This window comes from Triturus cristatus, chromosome 2_2, assembly GCF_964204655.1.
Source record: "Triturus cristatus chromosome 2_2, aTriCri1.1, whole genome shotgun sequence".
Lineage (NCBI taxonomy): Eukaryota > Metazoa > Chordata > Amphibia > Caudata > Salamandridae > Triturus > Triturus cristatus.
In genome coordinates, this window is record NC_140582.1 from 1,189,174,270 (window position 1) to 1,189,197,737 (window position 23,468).

Consider the following 23,468-nt stretch of genomic DNA (forward strand, 5'->3'; position numbering starts at 1 on the left):
CTATTTTAAAATATATATTGTGGGTAACAGAAATACTGCCCGGCGCTAATAGTACCTCAGATACTGGTCCCCACTAGTATTATTTATAGTTGTACATAAAAAAAAATCACTGAGACATACACATACAGCATCAATAATACGCAATTCTTCTTAATTTCTTTCTTTTTGTTTTCATTTCTTTTTCTTAAGCAGTCAGAAAATAGCCGCAGTCTGAAAAAAGCCAACACGTGTTGTGCGGCACCCCTCCTTTGTTATTCTAAGCCTGCCGGGGGGGGGGTGGTCCCTGTGGCCAGATATGGCCTGAGAGGGTGGGGGCGCATGGCCCCCCTCCCTCTTTTTCAACAATACAATTAGCCCTGGGGACCCCCTCTTTAATATTTACAGTAGCACCCAGAGAAGATGTGGTTTCTGCGGGGTTACCTGGTGCCCCCAAATATAATTTACATGAGCCCAGGGAGGTGGTGGTCCCTGGGGCTTAAATAAGCCCTTGTAGGGAGGCTCCATGCGCCTTCCTCCATGTTTTTTTATTTTTATTATAAACTCTGCATGCCCCCTGGACCTCGCCCACCTGGTGTCTACATTAAAAAATTAAAAAATAAAGTGAGAGACTTTGCTTGTTTTTATTTTTTTTATTCATGGTGGTAGTCGCAAATATATATTCCAAAGAAAGCTTCCGCCCAGCGCCGCACGCCTGCCAATACATGCCGGTGCCTGCTATGGTGGAGGTCAGCCACAGATGTTCAAACTTAGTCAAACCAAAGGAATGAGGCGGCACCCCGACCAAGTATTACAAGTGTTTAATTGTTTTTGAGTTTTTAAACACTCGTAATACTTGGTCGGTGTGCCGCCTCATTCCTTTGGTTTGACTAAGTTTGTGTATAAATAAAAAAAAAATCGCTGAGATATACACACAGCATCAATAATACGCAATTCTTCTTAGTTTCTTTATTTTTGTTTTAATTTCTTTTTCTTAAGCAGTCAGAAAGTAGCCGCAGTCTGAAAAAAGCCAACACGTGCTTCGCGCTCCACTGCGCTTCTTCAAGGCTGTTACAAACATAGAACATTACAATTAGAATCTAAACCATACACAACTAAAAATTAGCACAATATATCTATTTAACAACACACATGTGGACTCAGTCCACGTTTGTTAAAGCACAATTTATATATGCCCAAATGTTTTTTACATAATCTCCTTTGGGGCTACATTCAATTAAACATACAGTAAATCTGCCACCTCTTTTCATCAAAGTACCTATACATCTATTTCCTTTAGCATTGTGCTTCGATAAACATTATGATTGTGTCTCATTTACCTTGTGCAATATCTTGATTTTTGCTATCTCTGTGTGTTCCTATATTGTCAGGACATATACTCCCATCAAAAAAGTATTCTATACAAATGAAGAAATATTTCCATTATTTTCTTTTTTTTTTAAAACTTTTTATTATATTCGCTGTCAAGGCACAAACAAATCGGGTATTGTATCCAAATAATTACGAGCATTAAGTTCATACTTTTCGATGTTACAATAATTGGCGCAAGAGTCTTACATATGTCCTAACAAATGATAACCTTCCACATATTACATTTCTAACCCCCCCCCTCCCTATTTCCATTATTTTAATTGATATATTCTAAGGACTTCTAATTATTCCTTTTTAATTGTTAATCTATTTAATTCTCACCTTTTTATAGCGTTTTTTTATCTCCAAACGTTAACTTCATCCCTCTCAATTTTGCTTTGTAATGTTTTAGTCAGGGTTGTTTTTAGATTCTTCCCCTTGATAAGGTCTGTGAAAAGTAAGTGAAACATTTGTAGATTTCCACTTCCTTAACTTCACCCTGCGGTGAATAATAGCACTGGCCACTAAAGAAGCAAATAGCTTCCAAAAGATACATGGGTTTGACTCCGGGTAATGCAACATAGTATCAGTCTAATAACTGAATTTCTTTTAGGACAGATAGCATACAAAGATGTTGTTTTATCGTAACTATCATTTAAACAAAGGTTCCTGTGTAAATGAAGTGATGCCCCAATCAAGACAATGTGTAAAGAAACTTTGAACAGGCAGAGTTAGCTCAATAGCTTAAGGCAGGTTACATATATATCCAGAGCTGAAAGCTTGAATCCTGGCATTGCTAGGGTGAAAGCAAATGTAAAGTGTTAAAAGTATTTTTTGTTTTTTTAGATTTAGCAGTAAAAAATGTTACCAACAATCAGTATGAAAGTTTGCAATTTAAATAGAATCATTTGAGAACAGCGTTTTTAGATAGGAACACACCGGGAAATTCAATGAGAAAAGACCGATACAGGAATTTAAAGAAAGGAGGCAGATTTTCCCGCTGTCTTAATTACTTTGGATTTCGCGCCCGAACAGGTGTGGAAGATTAAGTAGCCACAAGGGTATTTAAGGCCTTGAGAGCAACATGCTCAGTATGCGATAGGAATCGATGGGAGACAGACGAGGAGGCTTCCAGCCGGAGTTAGGTAAGAATACAGGACTGTGATAGGACGTAATTTCCCTGGGGAGATAGATGTTGGACTTTAAGGGATATGTTAGCTACAACTAATGGATATGTTTCCTGTTTAATAACAAGCATTAAAAATGCAATAGGTCTCGCCTTTCATTAAGTTCAAGCCATTTGCTTTGCTATACAATACCATTAGCAAAGCAAATGGCTTTAACTTAATTAAAGGCGAGACCTATTGCATTTTCAATGCTTGTTATTTTTACAGTTCTTTCTTTGATGTCCTGGCTGCAAGTGTTGCTGAGAGCCACAGGAGATGGTATGTTTGTCAGACTGATGCATAAGAGTGGTGGCAGTGATGGAATTATAAGTGACATTCACGAGTAACCCTTGTTCCACATTGCATTTACGGCGTGGCTTGTGTCACCTTTACATCAGAAGGGAAATGCTCAACCTATCCATCTAGACCCTCACTTGTCGTAATTAAGTTTTTACTTGGAGACAATGTAGGGCTGCTTCAAGGCAGTGTTCGCGGTGGCACAAAATGTGAGCTGCTGCACCACATAATTATTTCTGTTAAACTCCGAATGCCAGTTAAATGTTGCTCATACGGTTTAGAAGTGCAGACAGTGTGTTTTGTCCTTGCAGGCAAACAACCCTCAACACCATGAAATTGCTGGCACCTTTCTTTGATGCTCCCTCCCCCACCCAAACCCCTATCCCCAAGCAGCAGAGTAAACAAATGTTATGAGTGTCCTGCTGGACTAATCTCCGTCCACCCCCAGGCCAGATAACGCCGCCTTGTTGCCATGGAGACCAAGGGCTCTCCGTCACAGGCTTTGAACCTTTAGCTGGTTCCTGCGGCCGGAAAAGGCACACTCCTGGTTACCATGGCACTTTAACTAGGGCTGTGGGCCTTTCTCTGTGGCAGTATTCGCATTGTTGGGCTGCTAGGTGTTTCAGGACTGAGGCGTTTTTATTAAGAAAGGGGGATGGGAAAACGCATGGTCACGTTTTCCTCATCATATGCACGCACATCTACCTGAGTAGAAGTGCACATCAACACTGGTGGTGCAAAACTTTAATTTGCCAGTGCTTTTTTCGGTCTAGTCTTGAACATTTTTGGGGGCATTCTGGTGTGTTTAAGCTAGGTCTTCGGGATACAGCAATACCTTTTGTCTGCACCATTAGGATTATAATTTTCTTTTGATGTGCATTAAAACTGAAAAGGGTTTCTTGACATGTTGTGCATGTTGGCCAATCCTGTACACAGCGAAGCTCACAAGTTGCAGCCCGACTTCATTTTAACTCTGTCCCAAGACCAGGGGGCGGGAAAACAAAGCACTGCATCAGCGTAAGTGATTCTAACACTGCATGAGCGGATGAAAGAAAAGCATCAACGAAAGAGATAACAGCGCAGGAGCCTGGCAGCACTGCACGAGAGAGACATCTACGCTGCACGTGAGCAACTGCCCGCACTGCCTGAGACACCTTGCACTGCCTGGAAGTGTCTCTCCACACTGCAGGAGAGAGACAGTAGTCCAGGCGAGAGACCACGGTTAATAAAAAAGCCAGACTGCGCTTTTGCGGAGAGACAGCGGCACTGCAGGAGAGAGACATTGCTACACTACACTAGAAAGGGGGCTGACCTCCGAATTTTATGAGAGACCCCAACACTACTTGAGAGAGACAAACAACACTGAAAGAAGCAGCCCTGTATCGGAGACAGTGCCACATTTTAAGAGACCCCAGGACTGCTTAGGAAAAAGTCATCCAGCACTGAGACTGAGTGAGGGACATATTCTCTCCTGTGTGAGCATTATACGAAGCGTGTCCCGATCATGTATATTTCATTTTATTACAACATTAGATATGAAAATAAACAGTAACGGCCGAGCGCATCATTTTTTTTCTAATTATTTACTTTTGAAGCGGCACCCGCGCTTTAGCTTAAGTTGTTTATAGCTAAAGCGGGGCGTGCCATGATTGTAACCGTACGGGATTTCGAAGAGAAGCCTGCGAGTCATCCCCTGCATCACTGGCATTTGTAGTACCATGGAGGCAGGGCACCAAGATGCCGTCAGCCACATTTGTTGGTTTAAAGACTGAATTCAAAGAAATTGCTGTAAAAGATCACTGCAGCCGCTCGGCCAGCGCGCATTGCATGCAGCCCTCGAAAATAAATACAAACAGACGCGCGAAAATAAATACAAACAGACGCGGGGAGTGCAAATTCGCAGCACATGAGTACCAACACTTGCTACGCGTTGAGAAGGAGATTTAGGAAACAAAATCGAGAGAAGTTTAATTATTCTCCTCACAAAGAGCCACATAAACCTCGCAGCTCTTGATTACCCGTTGCCATTTAAAATCACGTAAATCCGCGCTCTGAAAAGGGTTTCAGCACTGCTTCTCAGGGCTGTATATCCTATCCACATCCACTTCTACTCCTGTAAGAACCTCTTTTTACTCCCTCAAAATAAGGCAGTACAAGGCAGCACCTCCCAGTCTAGCCCAAGGATCGAGAGGCATGGCTGCCGCAGCCACACAAAGAGTACCAGCAGTTGTATCCTATGCTTTACAGCACTGGAAGGGTTGTCTGCGAGAGGAAGTAAATTCTGTGCTATTGGAGCCCCTCGTATCCTAAGCACTCGTGGGGTCTAGTGCGAGGACAAGGGTCCCTCCCGTGGCCTAGGGGCGGTTACCCTGGATGTTGGTCTGTTGAGACATGCTGCTGCAGCTGATGGTAAAGCTCTGACCAGGATTGGTACAAGCGGAGATCGCTGAGCTCAGCCACAGAGGCTGCTGCCGGCAGAACGTCATCGCTCCGCCACCCTGTTGCCCGGCAACTTGCAGCCAAGAGGACTCTTACTAGCATATTGGTGGTACTTTATGACGTCATACACAGGGACTCTTGCCAGATCAAAGTATGTAGAGAGAACTGCATGCTGTTCTCGGAGGGAGAGATTATGGTTAAGCAGTGAGAGCTGCGGACTCGGGAGCTGCGGACCAGCCTCGTGGTCGGCTCAACACAATTATTAGCAAATACTTTAAATAAATGAACAAGTAAACACACAATTACTATACGTTAAAAAACGAAAATACTTTAAATTAATAGAAATGAACAAATAAATGGACGCAATCAGCAAATACTTTAAATTAACAGCTTGCCTCCACACTTTGCATGTGCTCAAAAGTCGGCAATTACAAACACAGGCTACAACCTCGCACTATGCTCAAAAGTCTCCAATTACAAAGGCAGGCTACAGCGTGAAAAACAGATGGCACACTGAACTTCAATTAAAAGAAGTGCAAGCAGAGCGAACTAACACTGTTGTTAGGCACCGCTGTATCGGGACTACACGGAAGTTAGCAAGTGACCAACAGCCAATAGAAAGGGAGATAACAACAACGCTACCACAAGTAAGCCAATAGCAAGCAGAAAGACCGATTTACATTAAGTTTAAGCCAACATACTTAAATTGGCGTACTCCATATGCTCTGCAAAATTCTCCCTATTTCACCTGAAAAATCTAGTAAAATTGTGGTCCAAGCATTAATCTTAGCGCCTGCCTATTGAAAGAACCGGTTTGCGCAAGAGGAAGAGCTCGGTGCACGCCCACAAATCCCAAAGCTGGTAGGTCCCTCGCTCGCACAGGCACACGCTGAACTATCAGGGCCTGGGAAAACTGGACGGGCCACTTTTCAGAACAGAAAAGGAGTGGCGGTGACTGAGGAGAGGTCCAGCCCAGGTTTTCGCTTCAGCTGACGGAAGCCGACGGAGCACAGAGCCCAGAGCTCCGAGCAAGCGGCGGAGAGAAGTACAGCTGCCTCATCTCGCCTTGTGCGGTGTGTTTTTTCTAACCGGCTAACCCGATTGAGGTTCGAGGAGATTCGAGGAGGGACCGTGGCGTGGCGTGGGGGCGAACTCCCGCTTCTCACTCTCTCCTTCCCCTCCTTCCTCTCTCCTCCCTCGCTGGATCTAACGCCCGCGGACCGCTGCAGAGTGTGGCGGGGGTGGGGAGACCTCGAGTTGGTACCAGAGCTGGTACCAGAGTAGGGGAAAGGAGTGAGAGGACCCCCCTCCATCAGACCAGCGTGATAGCGTGACAACAGGGCAACAGGACAACAATCGGACAGCCCATACGCGAGACTTCATCCAAGGAAGTCGGTCCTGTTTTTGCCAGAGAGAGTAAGGCAATATACGGAGCGGCGGGAGACCGACCTTGAGTCCGGACCCAGGGCTTAAGCGTACCAACAGACCCGCCAGGTGAGGGTGTGTGCTGCAGCATACAGGGAGTTGGAGGTGGGGTTCCAGGGGGTATTTGGGATAACAATTGCGACGAAATTTGATGTAATTGTGCGACTGAGGACACGACTAGATGATGATAAGGACAAGGGCGTCGAAAAATCCCCAATTTAATCAATATACCATTAGTAACAGTAATATAGGACACAGGGGTGAGGGCACAAGGATCAACAAGGAACAACAATGCCTCTCAAACAGGTTTTCAGACACGGTCACAGATTAAAGCTACAACAATGCGATCAGGGAGGGTACGGAAAACGATAGCAAAGTCAAAGTCGCAACTCAAAGCAGTGAAAAGGAAAGCAGAGAGCGTGAATAATAGCCCTCGACGAGTGGTGAACCCTAAACAGCCTTCCGCGGACTTTTTTAAGATAAAGCGGGAAAAATTGGACATAATGGAGGCTAAGGACAAAAATAATGATCAGGATAAAGATAAAGACACAACTTTAACAAACACAAATTCAGAAATAAGCACGATACAATTTATCACCCCAACTAAAGACTCCACATGGAACCAATGTGAAATGAATAATCCTCATCCAATTATCCCAATTATTTCAATTTGTACACCAAGAAACGCAACAAACGGAATCAAGGGAAGCAATCCCTGCATCTACCAACCCAAGATTTATACGAAGTTCTCCTTTTTGAAAGATCCAACTACGGCAATTTTTTCTAAAACCAGTGTAATAGAGGGTCTGCAAACACCTCTCTTGCCTCTTGACTCAAGCAGTTCTAATTTGACATCACAAGTTGAATCAGGCATGCAACAAACTACATTAGTTCAACAAGGAATTGCCTCTAGAGCAACCAGCATGAGCACTGATCCAGCTAGGTTGGTTTTTCAATTATACAATGAACCACCAAAAACAATTGAGATCCTTTATGCGAAAGGCAGTCAAACAAAAAATTTTAGTATGCAATCAGACCTCCAACTAGAAACGGCAAGTAACATAATAAGCACCGTATCAAACAGTTTGGAACATAAAAACCAACTGATATCACCTGCTACACAAGACAAGTCGGTGCTTTTTGATGATCTAAGCGAACCAGCTTACCAGTCGCAAAACGACAAAAATGACAACGTCGGCGTAAAAACACAGAGTCCTCAATATAAACAGCGACAGGTGATCAATATTCCATCTAGGATAAATGCAAAATCACCTGTTAATATGAAGTCACAAGAAGACAAACCAACTGGGGAGCCCATGGTAAAACATCTACATGAGGAAATAGCAAAAGATAAAAATTTTGAGGAGGAAAAAAAAATTACATCAAAGTAAAACAAGCATCCCCACTCCCACTAATACCGTATAGGGGACCAAGTATAGACCAAGAGCAATTATCAATAAACCAGGGAGAAAGGACGTCACCCAAAAATATCCATTCAGATAGCACCTACCAGATTACACTTGGGGATAAATCAAATAAAAGTGATATGTCCTTCCTAGCCACGCAAGAATGGGAAGAAATGGTCGCTTCCTACAACCAAGAAACAATACCAGATAAAAACTCCCCGGCAGAAAAAACACACTTAAGCAGTAATATAATCTGGTAGGCCATGCTAAGTGCAATGCAATATTCGACAGCGGCACTTCAATATCAAACACACAAAATGGATTTACAGTTGACAATTTTACAGACTCTAGCAGACTTTACAGCGGGGATAGACGGGAAATTAGCCGGCCTGAACGACCTAATAAAGAGGGGCAAGGAAGGAACTTATGCTGTACAACAAATCAGACAAGAATGCCCATGTGCACCAATAATTGATAAGTTATCAATATTGCCAACTATATTAGGAGATCTATTACTGGACTTAAAAAAAGTAATCGTCGATCAAACATAAAAAAAAACCCATAAAACTGATGGAAAAAGACATATCCTCATCAATTCAAAAAACGGAAATTCTTGCAGATAAAAATTCTCCGCAAATACAAAAAGAATGTCAAGAGCTGAGCGGGCGAATAGAGACCTTGGGAAATACTACTCTTGGGGGAAAAAATGGCCGTAAATGCAAAAGAAAAGGAAGAAAGAACAAACAGTTAAGCATAGTGTCTCATCCGTTACTAGATCCCACAAGAGAACAACTACCAAAACCTCAAAATTCACCCGCACAAATCTTGAAGTCAACCAGGAATAAAAAACAACAAACAGTATCACGGGAAGATAGCAGCTCGGAAATACTCTCAGTGGCCATAGAAAATCAAAAATCCCTACCAATTACCCAAAACCAAACAGAAAGGACAGAAGGAATTAATCATAACCAAGATACAAACCTTCAAGTAAGAATAAACACACAAAAGGAGGAAATAAATCAGATCTCAAATACTCAACTTAACCCCCAAGAATATAAAACTGTGGTGCACAGAAATATTATCGAAACGAATCCTCGGGCAATTGAACAACAAGCGGGGTTTAATGACATAGAAGAGATAGCACCGATACAGAATTCCCGGGTAAAAATAAGTCATAAGATCGAAAGTTCATTTTACGATAACCATCAACACGAAAATAAAATAGAATCGAACATCATTATACTACACCCGCAATATATATCCAGAGGCCCAATGGATATACTAAACAGACAGAACATTCTACAGCTCCTACACTCCAACGCAAAATTAGAAAACATTACGTCTTCTGATTTACTATCAATTAAATTTTTACCAAAAAACAGCCACAACACAGAATCCACTAGAACGAAATGGCAAAATTCGGAGATCACAAGAAGAATCTATCAGGAAAGGGAATGCTTTAAAAACTGGGGAATTGACATGGAATTGGTCATAAAACCACCATATCCAACTCCTTTCCTAACAAATAGAATAAGCAATTTAAATTGGACAATAAATTCAGTACTGAGAGGCGCAAGAAGTAGAAGTCCCGGGGCTACAAGAGATGAGAATTTATTAACTACAATATCTATTACAGGGCCCCAACACACTCAACCACAACTCTTAATAAACAAAAACTGGCTAGGAATACATCGTGCACTCACAATAGAGTCTAAAAGATGACCTGATCTGATAACAACTCACCAATTACAAACTAAACAAAGCGGAATAAAAATATGTACCTGGAACATCAATGGTCTAGCGGCTAAAATGTCAGATCAGGAATTCATGAGCTACATAGAAAAATTCGATATAATACTTCTAGAAGAGACTTGGAAAGAGAAATAATTTAGTCTGAAAGGATTTGCATCACATTCTGTTCCAGCAACCAAGACCTCAAATCTAGGACGTAGCTCAGGAGGATTATCGATACTGACCTCTGTAACAACTATTGGAGATACAATACCAATAACTATTAAAATATCACCGCCAAATGGTGTGCAGGCCATAAAAATAGCGCTGAAAATAGATAAACAAATGCAGATAGTAATAATAATTAACATCTATCTGCACCCAAAAGGAAAGAAAAAAGCAATCTCAGAACTTCCGGCTGAATTAGACAGGTTGATGGAAGAGGAAATCATGGACCACATAATTCTTGCTGGAGATTTCAATATGCACCTCATAGAAACGACCCAAGCTTCAGATTTTATACAAGAGATATCAGCTGCTTGGGACATACCAATGCAAGCTTCCGATCCCAACATCAAACCGACTTGTTGTGCTAAATATCTTCTACAGGAATTGGAACATCGTAATATGAGGGCTGTGAATGGCCGCTTTAGCGAGGATCGGCCACCGGCGGCAACTTTTCACACGCCCAAAATTTCAACATACTTGGACTATACCTTTGTGAGCCTAGGTCTCTTCAATAATATAACTGCATTTGAGATTGGCAGTAACGATCTTAGCGATCGTTTTCCCCAGGAAATAACCCTGGGAGCAAATCCAGCCGAGAAATTTTCAGCAACTGCAGCAATAGCCCAAATTAGCACCATTAACTTCAAGCGAATAAGGTGCATCTCGGAAAATATAGATGTAATAGCGGTTACCGCGAAACAACTCCATGCACAAATGGACGAAGAGGCTGGGAACCCTTTAGAACGCTGGTCCAACTTCACTAAATCTCTTGGCGAGACATTTCCAAATAATTCAAACAAGAAGGAAAAGCCTGCCGCATATACCCCCAATAAAACAGCGAAATGCCCTGAGATCAAGAGACTGAAACGACTTATAAATCAAACATTGAAACAACTACGTAAACACCCAAATAACTGGCAACTGCAAAATACCTTGCGGCAAACAAGGAAAATATTAAAACAAAGGAGATGGGCAGTTAAGCAAGAGAAAGATCATAAAGCCTGGGCATTACTTTACTACGATGCAAAACAGAAAAACAGTGCCAAATTCTGGCAAGAGGTCATAATGCTGCTGAGACCAGGACACCACGGGATTAGTTCCAACGTTACGGAAGCAGCATGGAATAATTATCTATTCAAGCACTTTAATGATTCAGAACTAGTTGTGGAAACTGAGATAACAAGTACAACAAGTAGTAACTCTGCCTATATAATAGCTGCAGCTATTAGTCAAAATAAGACAAGTGAGGTAAAGCTTGAAAATCACTATCTGCCAGAACAGAATAAAGACCAGTTGACTAAAACAAACACATTGATCTTAACTGAGGTGAACCCTGACATAGAACTACAACTTATCAAGAAACAAATAGCTAAAGGTAGGCGAACAGGAGCACCTGGTCCCAACGGAATACCACCAATGCTATTTAAACAAGATCCCGATTTTTGGAGCAAAGTTCTGGAGCCAGTTTATAGACACGCTCTAACATCTAGAAAACTACCAGATTCTTGGAGGGGATTAATTGTAAGCCCGATATATAAACAAGGAGGGCGCGACAACCCAAACAACTATCGGTTGATCGCCCTGATAGATGTAGAGACCAAATATTACGCAGGGATCCTTCTGGAAGAATTAACAAGTTGGGCAGCAGAAAACAACATCATCCCCATAACGCAGACTGGATTTCAAAAAGGCCAAGGAACGACAACGAACATCATGGCCCTGTCCATACTTATGGATGCCGCAAGAGAGAATAAATACGCATTGTATTTCTGCTTCATAGACTATGCAGCAGCATTCGATCATGTGGACCGCAATACACTCTGGATCAAACTGGCAAGATGGGGGATTCCTTCCCCACTCCTGAATCAAATCAAATACCTGTACACGGATACGTGGATTAGGATAAAACTGGGAGAAGGCTCTCGATTATCCAGAAGAATCCCAACAAATAAAGGCCTCAAGCAAGCATGTGTCCTCTCACCAGTGTTGTTTAACCTCTTTATGGCTGATTTGCCTGAAGAATCGGACAGATGTTCATCTCATGGTCCATCGCTAGGAGGAAAACCTTGACAAACTTGCTCTATGCCGATGATTTAGTCCTACTCAGTCGCACTCCTATTGGGCTACAACGCCTCTTGGATACAACTAATAAATTCTCAAAAAAGAACATCTTAAAAATAAATTATACAAAAACTAAGATCATGGCAGTTAACTACCATAAAAAGTCAACGCCAAGGTGGTACCTTGATGGTCAAATAATACAGCAAGCAACTTCCTATAAGTACCTGGGTATCCTCCTGGACCACAACAACTCATGCAAACCACAGCTGGAGACCTTAAGGAGAAAAGGGATGACGACCTGTTTGGCACTTAAACCTTTAAAGAATCTGCTGCCAGACCTCTCTCTGGAGCCTTTCCTAAAAGTATTGAGAGCTAAACTCCAACCTACAATCACATATGGGAGTGTACAAATGAGAGGAAGAGATGCCATGACGTTAAACTATATAATAACAACTTCATATCGTTCAATATTCCAACTTCCTAGATATGTCTCTCCAGCCCAACTTCGACTAGAATTTGGTGTACAAAACCAAATAGTGGAGAGAATGGGAGCCTTTGTAAAAACCTGGCATAAAATCAGACTAGCGGAAAAAGGCACTTTAAACAACCTTTTATGGACAGAGATAACACAAACCAGCAAATCTCCAACTAAAAATACCTCAAAGACTCAATTGGGAAACTAGGTTTAGAGAACCTATGGAATACTTCAGCGACTCACACTGTTTTTAAAAAGCTAGCAACAAAAGCGACAAGAAGCATCTCCCTCGCATTAGAAAAGGAAGCACTATCAAGACGAGCTCACGGATGGACAGTTCTTAACAATTATAAAAACGGCAAACCCCAAACCTACCTAAATCTAGGAATAAAGATTCATACAAAACAAAAATTCCTGAAGTTAAGACTGGGGGTTGGGCCTATTAAAGCTCTATTACCGCCATGGAAAAGAAGAGGACCAGATTATAAATGTAGATTATGTGGACTGGGCGAAGAGAACATTATCCACATTATCTGCATATGTGACAAATTGAAAGACATAAGGGTATCACTACTAAAGCCTTTTTTTAAGCAGTGCGGCGTGAGGTCCTGCAGACAGGCAGTACTTCTATGTTTCAATCCGACCGTCACTCAACTAAATTGCCGCTTTACAAAATTCTTGGACATTACAGAGAAAAGATTAAATATTTAAAAAAAAAAAAAAAAAGGCACCTTTGCTAAACAGATAAATTTACCGACAACTTGTATAAAATTTCAGACATCGAAAATAATACATGGTACAAGAAATGAACACCAGGATTAGATTCCCAAATGGTTCAGGGAAGTAGAGATTACCCCTTTGATGATGGACAATTTTCTCTTACTCGCACATTTTAAGAATTTTAACCTTTTCTTTTTTGTATTGTATAGTGTCCTCTGTTTTTTTTAGAACACTGTTATTTACATTGTACATAATCTGAATCAATATGTAACTGTCCTTTCTTTGTATGATCAACATATGCACTGATTTTAATTAATTTATGCATAATACATTTACTTCCTTGTCACAACTGGACTACGGGAAGATTCTGTATCTGGGCGCCCCAAAATACGCCCTGAACCAACTGCAGGTGGTGCCGTACGCTGCAGCTGGGACCCTGCTACAAATTCCAAAACAGCAGTCAGCCAGAACAGCCCTGAGGGAACTTCACTGGCTCCCAGTCCAGGCGAGGATTAAGTTCAAGGACCTGTGTAATGCTCACAGAGCCATGAATGACAGAGGCCCGGCACTATTCAAAATATTGGTTAAACACTATACACCAAGCAGGACCCTAAGGTCCTCACATGACCATCTTATGCAACAGGGCAGAATAAAAATAGTAAGATGGGGAGGAAGGTCCTTTAAGCACTTGGTTCCTAAAATGTGGAACACACTACCCAGGGACATGCGCATGATAACCAACGAACTAGCGTTCAGGAATACACTCCTATTTCCTTAACCTCCCGATCTCAGACCCTCTGATTTATACCATCACTGTTATGTTTCTCCTAGTGCTGGGAAGCCTAAGGGCAGCTAGGCGCTTTATAAATCCATAAACATACAGATTACTTTAGGTCTCGCTGAGACAGCGCATGCAGCGCATGCGCTAACAAGGCGAGACCTAAAAGGGAGAGGAGTGGCTAGTGGAACAAGTTTAAATGAATATATGTGCCATAAATAGAGAATGCAGGGTGAAGTCAAGGAAGTGGAAATCTACAAATGTGTCACTTATGTTTCACAGACCTTAACAAGAGGAAGAATCTAAAAACAACCCTGACTAAAACATTACAAAGCAAAATTGAGAGGGATGAAGTTAACGTTTGGAGAGAAAAAAACGCTATAAGGTGAGAATTAAATAAATTACCAATTAAAAAGGAATAATTAGAAGTCCTTAGAATATATACATTTAAATAATGGAAATATTTCTTCATTTGTATAGAATTCTTTTTTTGATGGGAGTATATGTCCTGACAATATAGGAAGACACAGAGATAGCAAAAATCAAGATATTGCACAAGGTAAATGAGACATAATCATAATGTTTATCGAAGCACAATGCTAAAGGAAATAGATGTATAGGTACTATGATGAAAAGAGGTGGCAGATTAACTGTATGTTTAACTGAATGTAGCCTCAAAGGAGATTATGTAAAAAACATTTGGGCATATATAATTTGTGCTTTAACAAACGTGGACTGAGTCCACGTGTGTTGTTAAATAGATATATTGTGCTAATTTTTAGTTGTGTATGGTTTAGATTCTAATTGTAATGTTCTATGTTTGTAACAGCCCTGAAGAAGCGCAGTGGAGCGCGAAACACGTGTTGGCTTTTTTCAGACTGCGGCTACTTTGACTGCTTAAGAAAAAGAAATTAAAACAAAAAGAAAGAAACTAAGAAGAATTGTGTATTATTGATGCTGTGTGTATATCTCAGTGATGTTTTTTTGATTTATACACAAACTTAGTCAAACCAAAGAAATGAGGCAGCACACCGACCAAGTATTACGAGTGTTTAATCACTCAGAAACCATTAAACACTCGTAATACTTGGTCGGGGTGCCGCCTCATTCCTTTGGTTTGACTAAGTTTGAACATCTGTGGCTGACCTCCGCCATTGCAGGCACCGGCACGTATTGGCAGGCGTGCGGCGCTGGGTGGAAGCTTTCTTTGGAATAAATATATATTTATATATATATATATATATATATTTGCGACTATCACCATGAATAAAAAAATAAAACAAGCAAAGTCTCTCACTTTATTTTTTAATTTTTTTAATGTAGCCCCCAGGTGGGCCAGGTCCCGTGGGCATGCAGAGTTTATAAAAAAAAAAAACATGGAGGAAGGCGCATGGAGCCTCCCTACAAGGACTTATTTAAGCCCCAGGGACTACCACATCCCCGGGCTCATGTAAATTATATTCGGGGGGGCCCCAGGTAACCCCACAGAGACCACATCTTCTCTGGGTGCTACTGTAAATATTAAATAGGGAGTCCCCGGGGCTAATTGTATTGTTGAAAAAGAGGGAGGGGGGCCATGCGCCCCCACCCTCTCAGGCCATATCTGGCCACAGGGACCCCCCCCCCGGCAGGCTTAGAATAACAAAGGAGGGGTGCCGCACAGCCCTCCTCCTGAGCCATATATGGCTCCTGACTTCCTGGGCTTGACGGCAATTCCACATTGAAAGGCGACCCAAAATGCTTTGTGGAGGTGAATGCATCGTTGATATACTGAAGTGCAATCTGCAGTGATTGTGATGAGTGGGTTCTTGGGTGTCCTTACCGGGTGAGAGCAGAGTCCATCCTTCTCCCGTTACATTACTACAAGTATACAAATGTGCAAAATCACTTGGAAGCTTCACCCATATGGCTCTGCCTGCCTTTGTATTATACAAAGGTAGATGTAGTGTAGAGTATGTACTAGACATTTACCCAAGAAGGTAGCACTTAGTATTTAACCAATAGAAAGTACTCCATTTGGGTAGATATTTTGTGCAAAACTGTGGACGTTTGTTGGATAAAGGGACACGTATGTTCCTGTGGTGGCCCAATCACTGACACAGCTACTTACACGCCCACATAGACACCTAGACATTCACACACTCAAGGACTCACACACCCACTGACAGACCTACTTGGATACTCTCACACACACTCAGACACTCAGGCACTCATGCACCCACTCACACATGGACTGACTCTCACACCCACTCACAAACCTACTCATGCACCCACCCACTCACAAAACCACTAAAACTCTCACAGACCAACCAGACACTCATGCACCCACTTACAGAACCACTCCTACTCTCTCACACCCACCACAGACCTACTCAGAGACTCGCACACTGACTCGCAGCCCCCCACAGTCATGCATCCACTTGCAGACCCACTCAGCCACTCATGCACGCACTCGCAGACTGACTCACACACTGAGGCACTCACAAACCCAGACACACTCATACCCACTCACAGACCCACTCAGATACTCGTGTACCCAATCACAGACCCACTCAGATACTCGTGTACCCACTCACAGACCCACTCACACTCATGCACCCAGTGACAGACTTATGCAGCTACTCCCAGACCCACTCAGACACTCATGCACCCAGTGAGAGACTTATGCAGCTACTCCCAGACCCACTGAGACACTCACACACCTACTGAGACACTTATGCACTCACTCACAAAGCTTACAGTTAGGAAATATAACAAAACAAACCTTAGAAATTCACAAAAAAACGACTGTAACAGTGACGTTATAGTTAATGATGCGTTCCGTTGTAAGAGCAATAGTGTCTCTACCAAGAGCAAGACATCAGCGGTGTACATCAACTAGCTAAGAGGCTAGATGGTTATCAATGCTAGCTGAAAAGCAAAAAACTTTCAAACTGTAAAGGGTGATTAGATATAAATTAACACGTTTATATCACTTCATTTTGCGAATACATTCCTCTGTGCATCCAGGGTGGTAACGAATTTATAAGATCATTGGAATAATAGATTGATTCATAAAGTTTCAAATCGTGGCGGGTCATAATCCCACCAACTTTATGAGTATTAATGAGATAGCAGGGAAATTATGACTCACTGATTGGAAGCCACCACAGGGATGGTGGCCTGCGAGGGACTGCAGACCACCATCCCTGTGATTTGCTTTCATTAAAGTAGACTTACTTTTTTTTTTAATGGAGCTTGTTTTCTTTAAAAGGAAGGGACTGTGTTTAAAAACAAAAGTTTCTTTTAAAATGTAAATCTGGCCCACAATCCTTACTAATCAACTAGTCATGAAAACTAAATAGTAGCTGTTATAAATGCATTACGAGGTTCTGAATTAATGTTAATTTTTTTTCCCCATCAACAGAGATGACAGTCAGTAGTGCACCGAAGAAAAGGAATTATGAATGATGAAAAAATGTGAGCCACGCCATCTATTTCAAGAGGAGTCAGTGTTATCAACGCAAGAACATGAACTTCATTTAAGCACCCCACAGTTCACAAAGAAAGCCTCTTATAGATTGAGCAAGGAGCCAACTTGTTAGAGCTTCTAATATAAGCCAAGTAAGAGAAATGACCAAAAGAAAAACAAGTGCTACAAAAGGACGATTTATGTGTCCTAATTGTGGGACGATTTTCAGTGCAACTGAATCACTTCTCATTCATCAGATAGTGCAGACAAATGAAAAAGCTTATTCATGCAAGGAATGTGGCAAATGTTTTGGACTTTCTTCAAGCCTTAAAGTTCACCATAGAATACACACAGGGGAAAAACCATATGCTTGCAACATGTGCAACAAAAAGTTCATTCAGCTAGCACATTTCAGAACACACCAACTAACGCACACACAAGAGAAATCACATGAGTGTAGTGAATGTGGAAAGAGATTTAGAAAGCACGCACACCTTGTTGTTCACAAGCGAACACACACTGGTGAGAAACCACATAAATGTTCTGAATGTGGTATGTGCTTTGCCCAGGTATCACACCTTAATTGTCACCAGCGCATACATACTGGGGAGAAACCACATACATGCAAAGAATGTGGAAAAAGCTTTGGACTAAAGTCATCACTTACTACCCATGAACGTATACACACTGGAGAAAATCCCTACACGTGTAATGAATGTGGAAAATGTTTTAACCAGTCATCAAATCTGACCACTCACATGCGATCACACAGTATAGATAAACCATATGAATGTAATGATTGTGGAAAGAAATTCAAAAGGGCTTCATTTCTCATTACTCACCAAACAATACACTCAGGAGATAGACCATATCGATGTAATGAATGTGGCAAGAGCTTCCGGCAAGCATACCACCTTAAATCGCACAATACAATACATACAGGTGAGAAACCCTATATATGCAGTGAATGTGGGAAGAGGTTCAGCCTGCCAGAATACCTGGGGACACACCAGAGGACACACACAGGAGAGAAACCCTTTGCATGCAAGGAATGTGGAAAGAGATTTACCTTGTCTGGGGACCTTATAAAACACAACATAGTCCACCAAGGTGTTAAACCATATAGTTGTCAAACATGTGGGAAGAATTTTAGTCGTCGAACTTGCTTGATCAAACACCAGAGCATACATTCCGGTGAAAAACCCTATTTTTGTAAGGAATGTGGGAAAAGATTTTTTGGGCCTTCAAGTCTGCTTGTTCACCAGAGAGAACATGAAGGTTTAAAACGCGTTCCATGTGATGAATGTGGTAAGGAATTCAGCTCATCGTACCTGAAAAGCCACACGGATACGCATACACAAGGAAAGCCATTTGCATGTAAGATCTGTGGAAAGTGCTTTAGCCGTACTATATACTTACAGAAACATCAAACAATCCACAGTGGAGAGAAGCCATATAAATGTAATGAATGTGGCAAATGTTTTAGAAGGACAACAGAACTACTGTACCATGAAGGAATGCATACTGGTGATCAACCCTATAAATGTACTATGTGCCCGAAGAGTTTTCACATATCATCCGTCCTTGAGAAGCATCGCAAAACACATGACAAAAAGAAAAGAATAATAATAAATATGTAGTAACTGTGGAATGAATTTTGCTGGACTTCATGCTTGATGACTCACCGGTGAATGCACACCTGTACAAAATAAGTAATTTCAGTAGATACCAATACTATTGCATTTATTTTGATGGATCCGTTATCTGTTACTACTTTCTTGCATTGTTTGCCAGGTGGTTGTTTTTGGCAGCTAATTGATCTTTATTTTGTCCCTTTCTAAGAAATGATTTATTTCCCTGTTAAAGTCGGTGGGTGAAAGGGCTGAAACCAGAGCCGAACACAAGCTATCTTAATGTCCTGAAATGTAGTACCTTCCATTCAGGCATGTTGTTCCCTGCCTTTCTAATTAGTCCTAGTCCAACTGAGTGACACCTAGTACTCTCATTTGATTCTTGAGAATACGTAATAAAGTTCCAAACAAATCCTAACAGACAAATCAAATAAACATCCTGAGTAATAGTGGCTGAAATCCTCCCAAAAGTGGTTTTCTCTCACATCCAGTAGCATGATTTCTATTCCCAATTTGACATGTTCACTATGCACAAGAATATCTTGTTAATCTAAACCTGCAGTTGCTAGAAAACTTATTTCCTTAGTTGTGGAATAAGTCCCTTTTCATTAATTATCCCATCTCCTCATTTTAACTCCTAGCTAAAACAGTATTTCAATACTACTTCCTTTGTTCCTTACTGAAATAAATCTGGTAAATCACATTTCCTTGTACCAAGGTCATGTGAAAGTCAGAAAGAGAAGAATAGTAAAGAACAAAAGGCATTGCCATATTAAAGCACATGCTGGATTCAGCACATTTGCTTATCTTTCAGATTGTTTTACACATCATTTTTGGTAAATCAGCATCACATTCTTGGTTTGCTTTTTAAATGTCCTTGGAGATTTTTCATCTTGGCATAGTTAATTATACTTACCTGATTGTGTACCGGATTTTCCTCATGTATTTCTGGTTTTGTTTGGTGTCGCCCCATTTAAGGCAAAAAAGCAGACAGTGAGAAGTGCTCTGTGAAGCAACAGTGATTTTTGGTAGGGCAACCTTCTTTTTGAGAAAATGGTTTCACACAATGTATGACAAAACACTGGGGGACAAAGATGAATTTCATTTTAAATGTTGCTGTGGTGATACCACCAACTCAAATATTCTATTAAATAGCTGCAGGTGAATGTTTTTTGTAACTCTTAAGTGGTGTACTCATTGAGAAATAGGATATTTAACTGTGCTAAATTTAGGTAATCGCTCACTGAAACAACATTAATCAGAAACAAAAGTAATGTGTCGCAAGTTATCAAACAGCAAATACGCATGGAGTTCAAACCATTCCTGCATTTATTTTTGACACAGGCCCATGACCTCTACACTTGTTGACCAAATTATATGGATCCTCATAATCCATCTCTTGCAAGCTTAGCCAAGACCTTAATGACCATGCAAATAGAATATCTTCGGTACAGCAGGAAATCGGATTACAGGGCAGAAAAATGTAACTTTGCAACAATGACTAGATAGGGAGAGATAAAAGAAATGCTCAGATGTTACCTACCCAAAAGTCCACCAGATGTATTATGCTTTTCCTCATTCATAATGCTATTTTAGCGCATGTTAACTCTCCTGAAAGTTGTTTGGATGTGAATCTAGTTGTAAATATAGATGATTACCTCATTGAACAATGTGGGAGATGCAGTAAGGGAGATCCAAAAGTAATCGTATTACGAAGAAAAATTAAAATAGTGGCGTTACACCTTGAAGAGTAGAGGAAATTGAACCACTGCTGATTGAGGGTGTTTGGAGTCTCTTTCCTAATGAATAGAAAGAGAAAAGGATTTCATCAGTGCTAACGTTGTGGCAAAACAGGGTATTTTTTAAAATAAAATTCCTAGAGCCGTGATTATCTCTGTAAGCCTAGTACTGGAGGATCAGGAAAACTTTCATACTTGGTCAGAGAGGAGATCACTCCATCAAGTGTTAAAGGTGATTTGGTCTCTCATCCTTATGAAATGTTTGCAGACTAGTCAATCCGATCTTGTTGTGCCTGTAACCTTAAAAATAAAATCTCAGTTACCACTGCACTTTTAGTTTTATTACATTCTGGAGTAACTGGTACATTTTTAGACACCACTTTCATCATATTTCTTTCAGTATCTATACAAAAGTTGGAGACTGCCTTAGTACTGGCAGTAGATGGACAAGAATTATCCTTTGTTACTATCACATGGCAAGCAAGACCAGTGTGTACGAATATTCCGAACTGACAGAAAGACAATGGTATTTTGATTTTAATCCTGCTTCTCACTGCGGGTATATTTTGGCTTTGCCATGAGTATTTTAGCATAATCCTACAATTGACTGGAAAAACTTACTATCACCTTGCATTCACATTATTCTTTGCAGACCAGCTTTGGTAAACCTCCCATGTTGGAGCATCCCATAGTATGGGTTGGGGTAACTTAAGAATTTGAAACTAAATTCCACCACTGCATGGAAATTACAGTGATGTGTTTGATAAGGTCAAAACGAGTAAATTACGTCCTAAGGAATTTGAGTGGTGTATAAACATACAACTAGTAGCAGTGTTACCTTCTAGTCACAGCTATCATCTTAGTGAAAAAGAAACTAAGTACCTCAGAACCTATCTAGATGAGCTCCAAGGGAGTGGTTTTATAAGGCATTCAACATTTCAGATCTCATGTCCTGTCTTTTTTGTTGCAAAAACAGGAGAGGAATTGAGATTGTGTATTTATAATAGAGCTGTGAACAAGGTAACTGTAAAACATTGTTTCCTATTGCCTTTAATTTCAGTCTTGTTTCAGATGAAGAGGGCAGCCATTTAACTGGATCTTCATGGGGCCCGTCCTCATTAGAGTCTGGGACTAAGATAAGTGGAAGGCAAAGGCACATTTCCTATGAAATTCACACTTTTCTAGTATAGCATTGTACAATTTGGACTCTGTAGTGCCCCAGCTGCATTCTAACTTTTTATGAATGAGGTATTGTGAGAGTGTATATTGACCTTTCGATCTTTTCCAAAACTGAACAAGTGCATATGTGTGAGCTGTGTTGCAGCACCTATGAGAAAACCATTTGTATTCTACACAGTGGAAGTGTATTTTTTCATGCAGAAAAGGTAGAATTTTCAGGATTTTTCCTTAGTCCTTCTGGCATACGTATGGATTCTAAAAGAGTGTATACAATTGTGTGATGGCTTTTTCCCTCATATGTCAAGGAAGTTCAAAGTTTGCGTGGCTCCACAATTTTCAGAGGTACATTTTCTGCCACAGTATCCCTAATCATGTGATTTATTTGCAAAGGATGCCATTTTCAGTTGACTACAGAAGCCAAAATATTGTTTCAAAATTTATGGACAGTTTACTTCTACTCCAACTTTACATTACGCTGACCCAAAACTGCCATTTATTGTAAAGGCAGATGCTTCACTTTTATGCAGTAGGAAATGTTATTTCTCAAAAGAGCCTGAGTCTGGACAAAAACATCCAGTTGCATTCTCCTCTAAACAGCTCACCACAGCTGAAGCTAAATAATACACATTTGTCCTCCTCTCTGTCACAATGTACGAAGCCTTCCCAGACCCCACCATGTAGCTGATGGAGGCAGGTGTGCATGCGGCACTAAGAGGAGTAGGCCACAAAGGAAGATGGTGGACCCCTGCTAGTAGCAGTGCCATGATCGAAGACTGGTGCCCGAGAAAGGCCATTGGAGTGGGATCACTCCGGCCAATAGGCAGCAGTAATTCCCTTGGCATGGAGACTAGGCTGAGTGGCCACAGAGTCCCTGGCTGTGTAGACACAGCAGAATCCAGGCACTGACTGTGAGGTAAGGAACCACTGTCAGTGCGGAAATATGGAGCTCAATGCGCAACAGGGCACACCTACACAGAGACTGAGTTTGAAGGGGTTCTGTTATAGGAGAAGTAATTTACATTGTGGCTCTCCTGAGCAATGGAATGAACAAGGGCATAATCCTCACCACTCATATTGTAGGCTAGCCAGGAGTATCTTGTGGTGGGCCCCCTCTTTTGAATAGTGCGCTTGGGTTTCACCCCTATAATGGTGTGAGGTTAGGGGTAGAAAGATCAATCTGTGAATGACCTATGACATTAGCTCATCTCTTTGAAGGCAAACTCTCCAGCACCGTCTAAACAGGTTCCCCATAGGCAGAAGCCGGCCAGCTGGACTATCAGCAGCCTGACACTCCTGGTACTTAGCAGTTCATGGCTGACCTGTTCCATATGGTAAAAGATGACTTCCATGCTGGGCAAAGAGTTACGACAGGACAGCAAGAAAGATATGAATGAG

At 41.3% G+C, this 23,468-nt stretch overlaps 1 protein-coding gene across 1 annotated transcript; it reads left to right on the forward strand.

The window, feature by feature from the left end:
* The first annotated feature begins 17,685 nt into the window (after positions 1 to 17,685).
* On the forward strand, positions 17,686 to 19,213 carry LOC146863350 (uncharacterized). The gene has a single exon (XM_085642792.1). The coding sequence runs from the start codon at positions 17,686 to 17,688 to the stop codon at positions 19,162 to 19,164; it is 1,479 nt and encodes a 492-aa protein (XP_085498918.1). The 3' UTR covers positions 19,165 to 19,213.
* Positions 19,214 to 23,468: the final 4,255 nt, after the last annotated feature.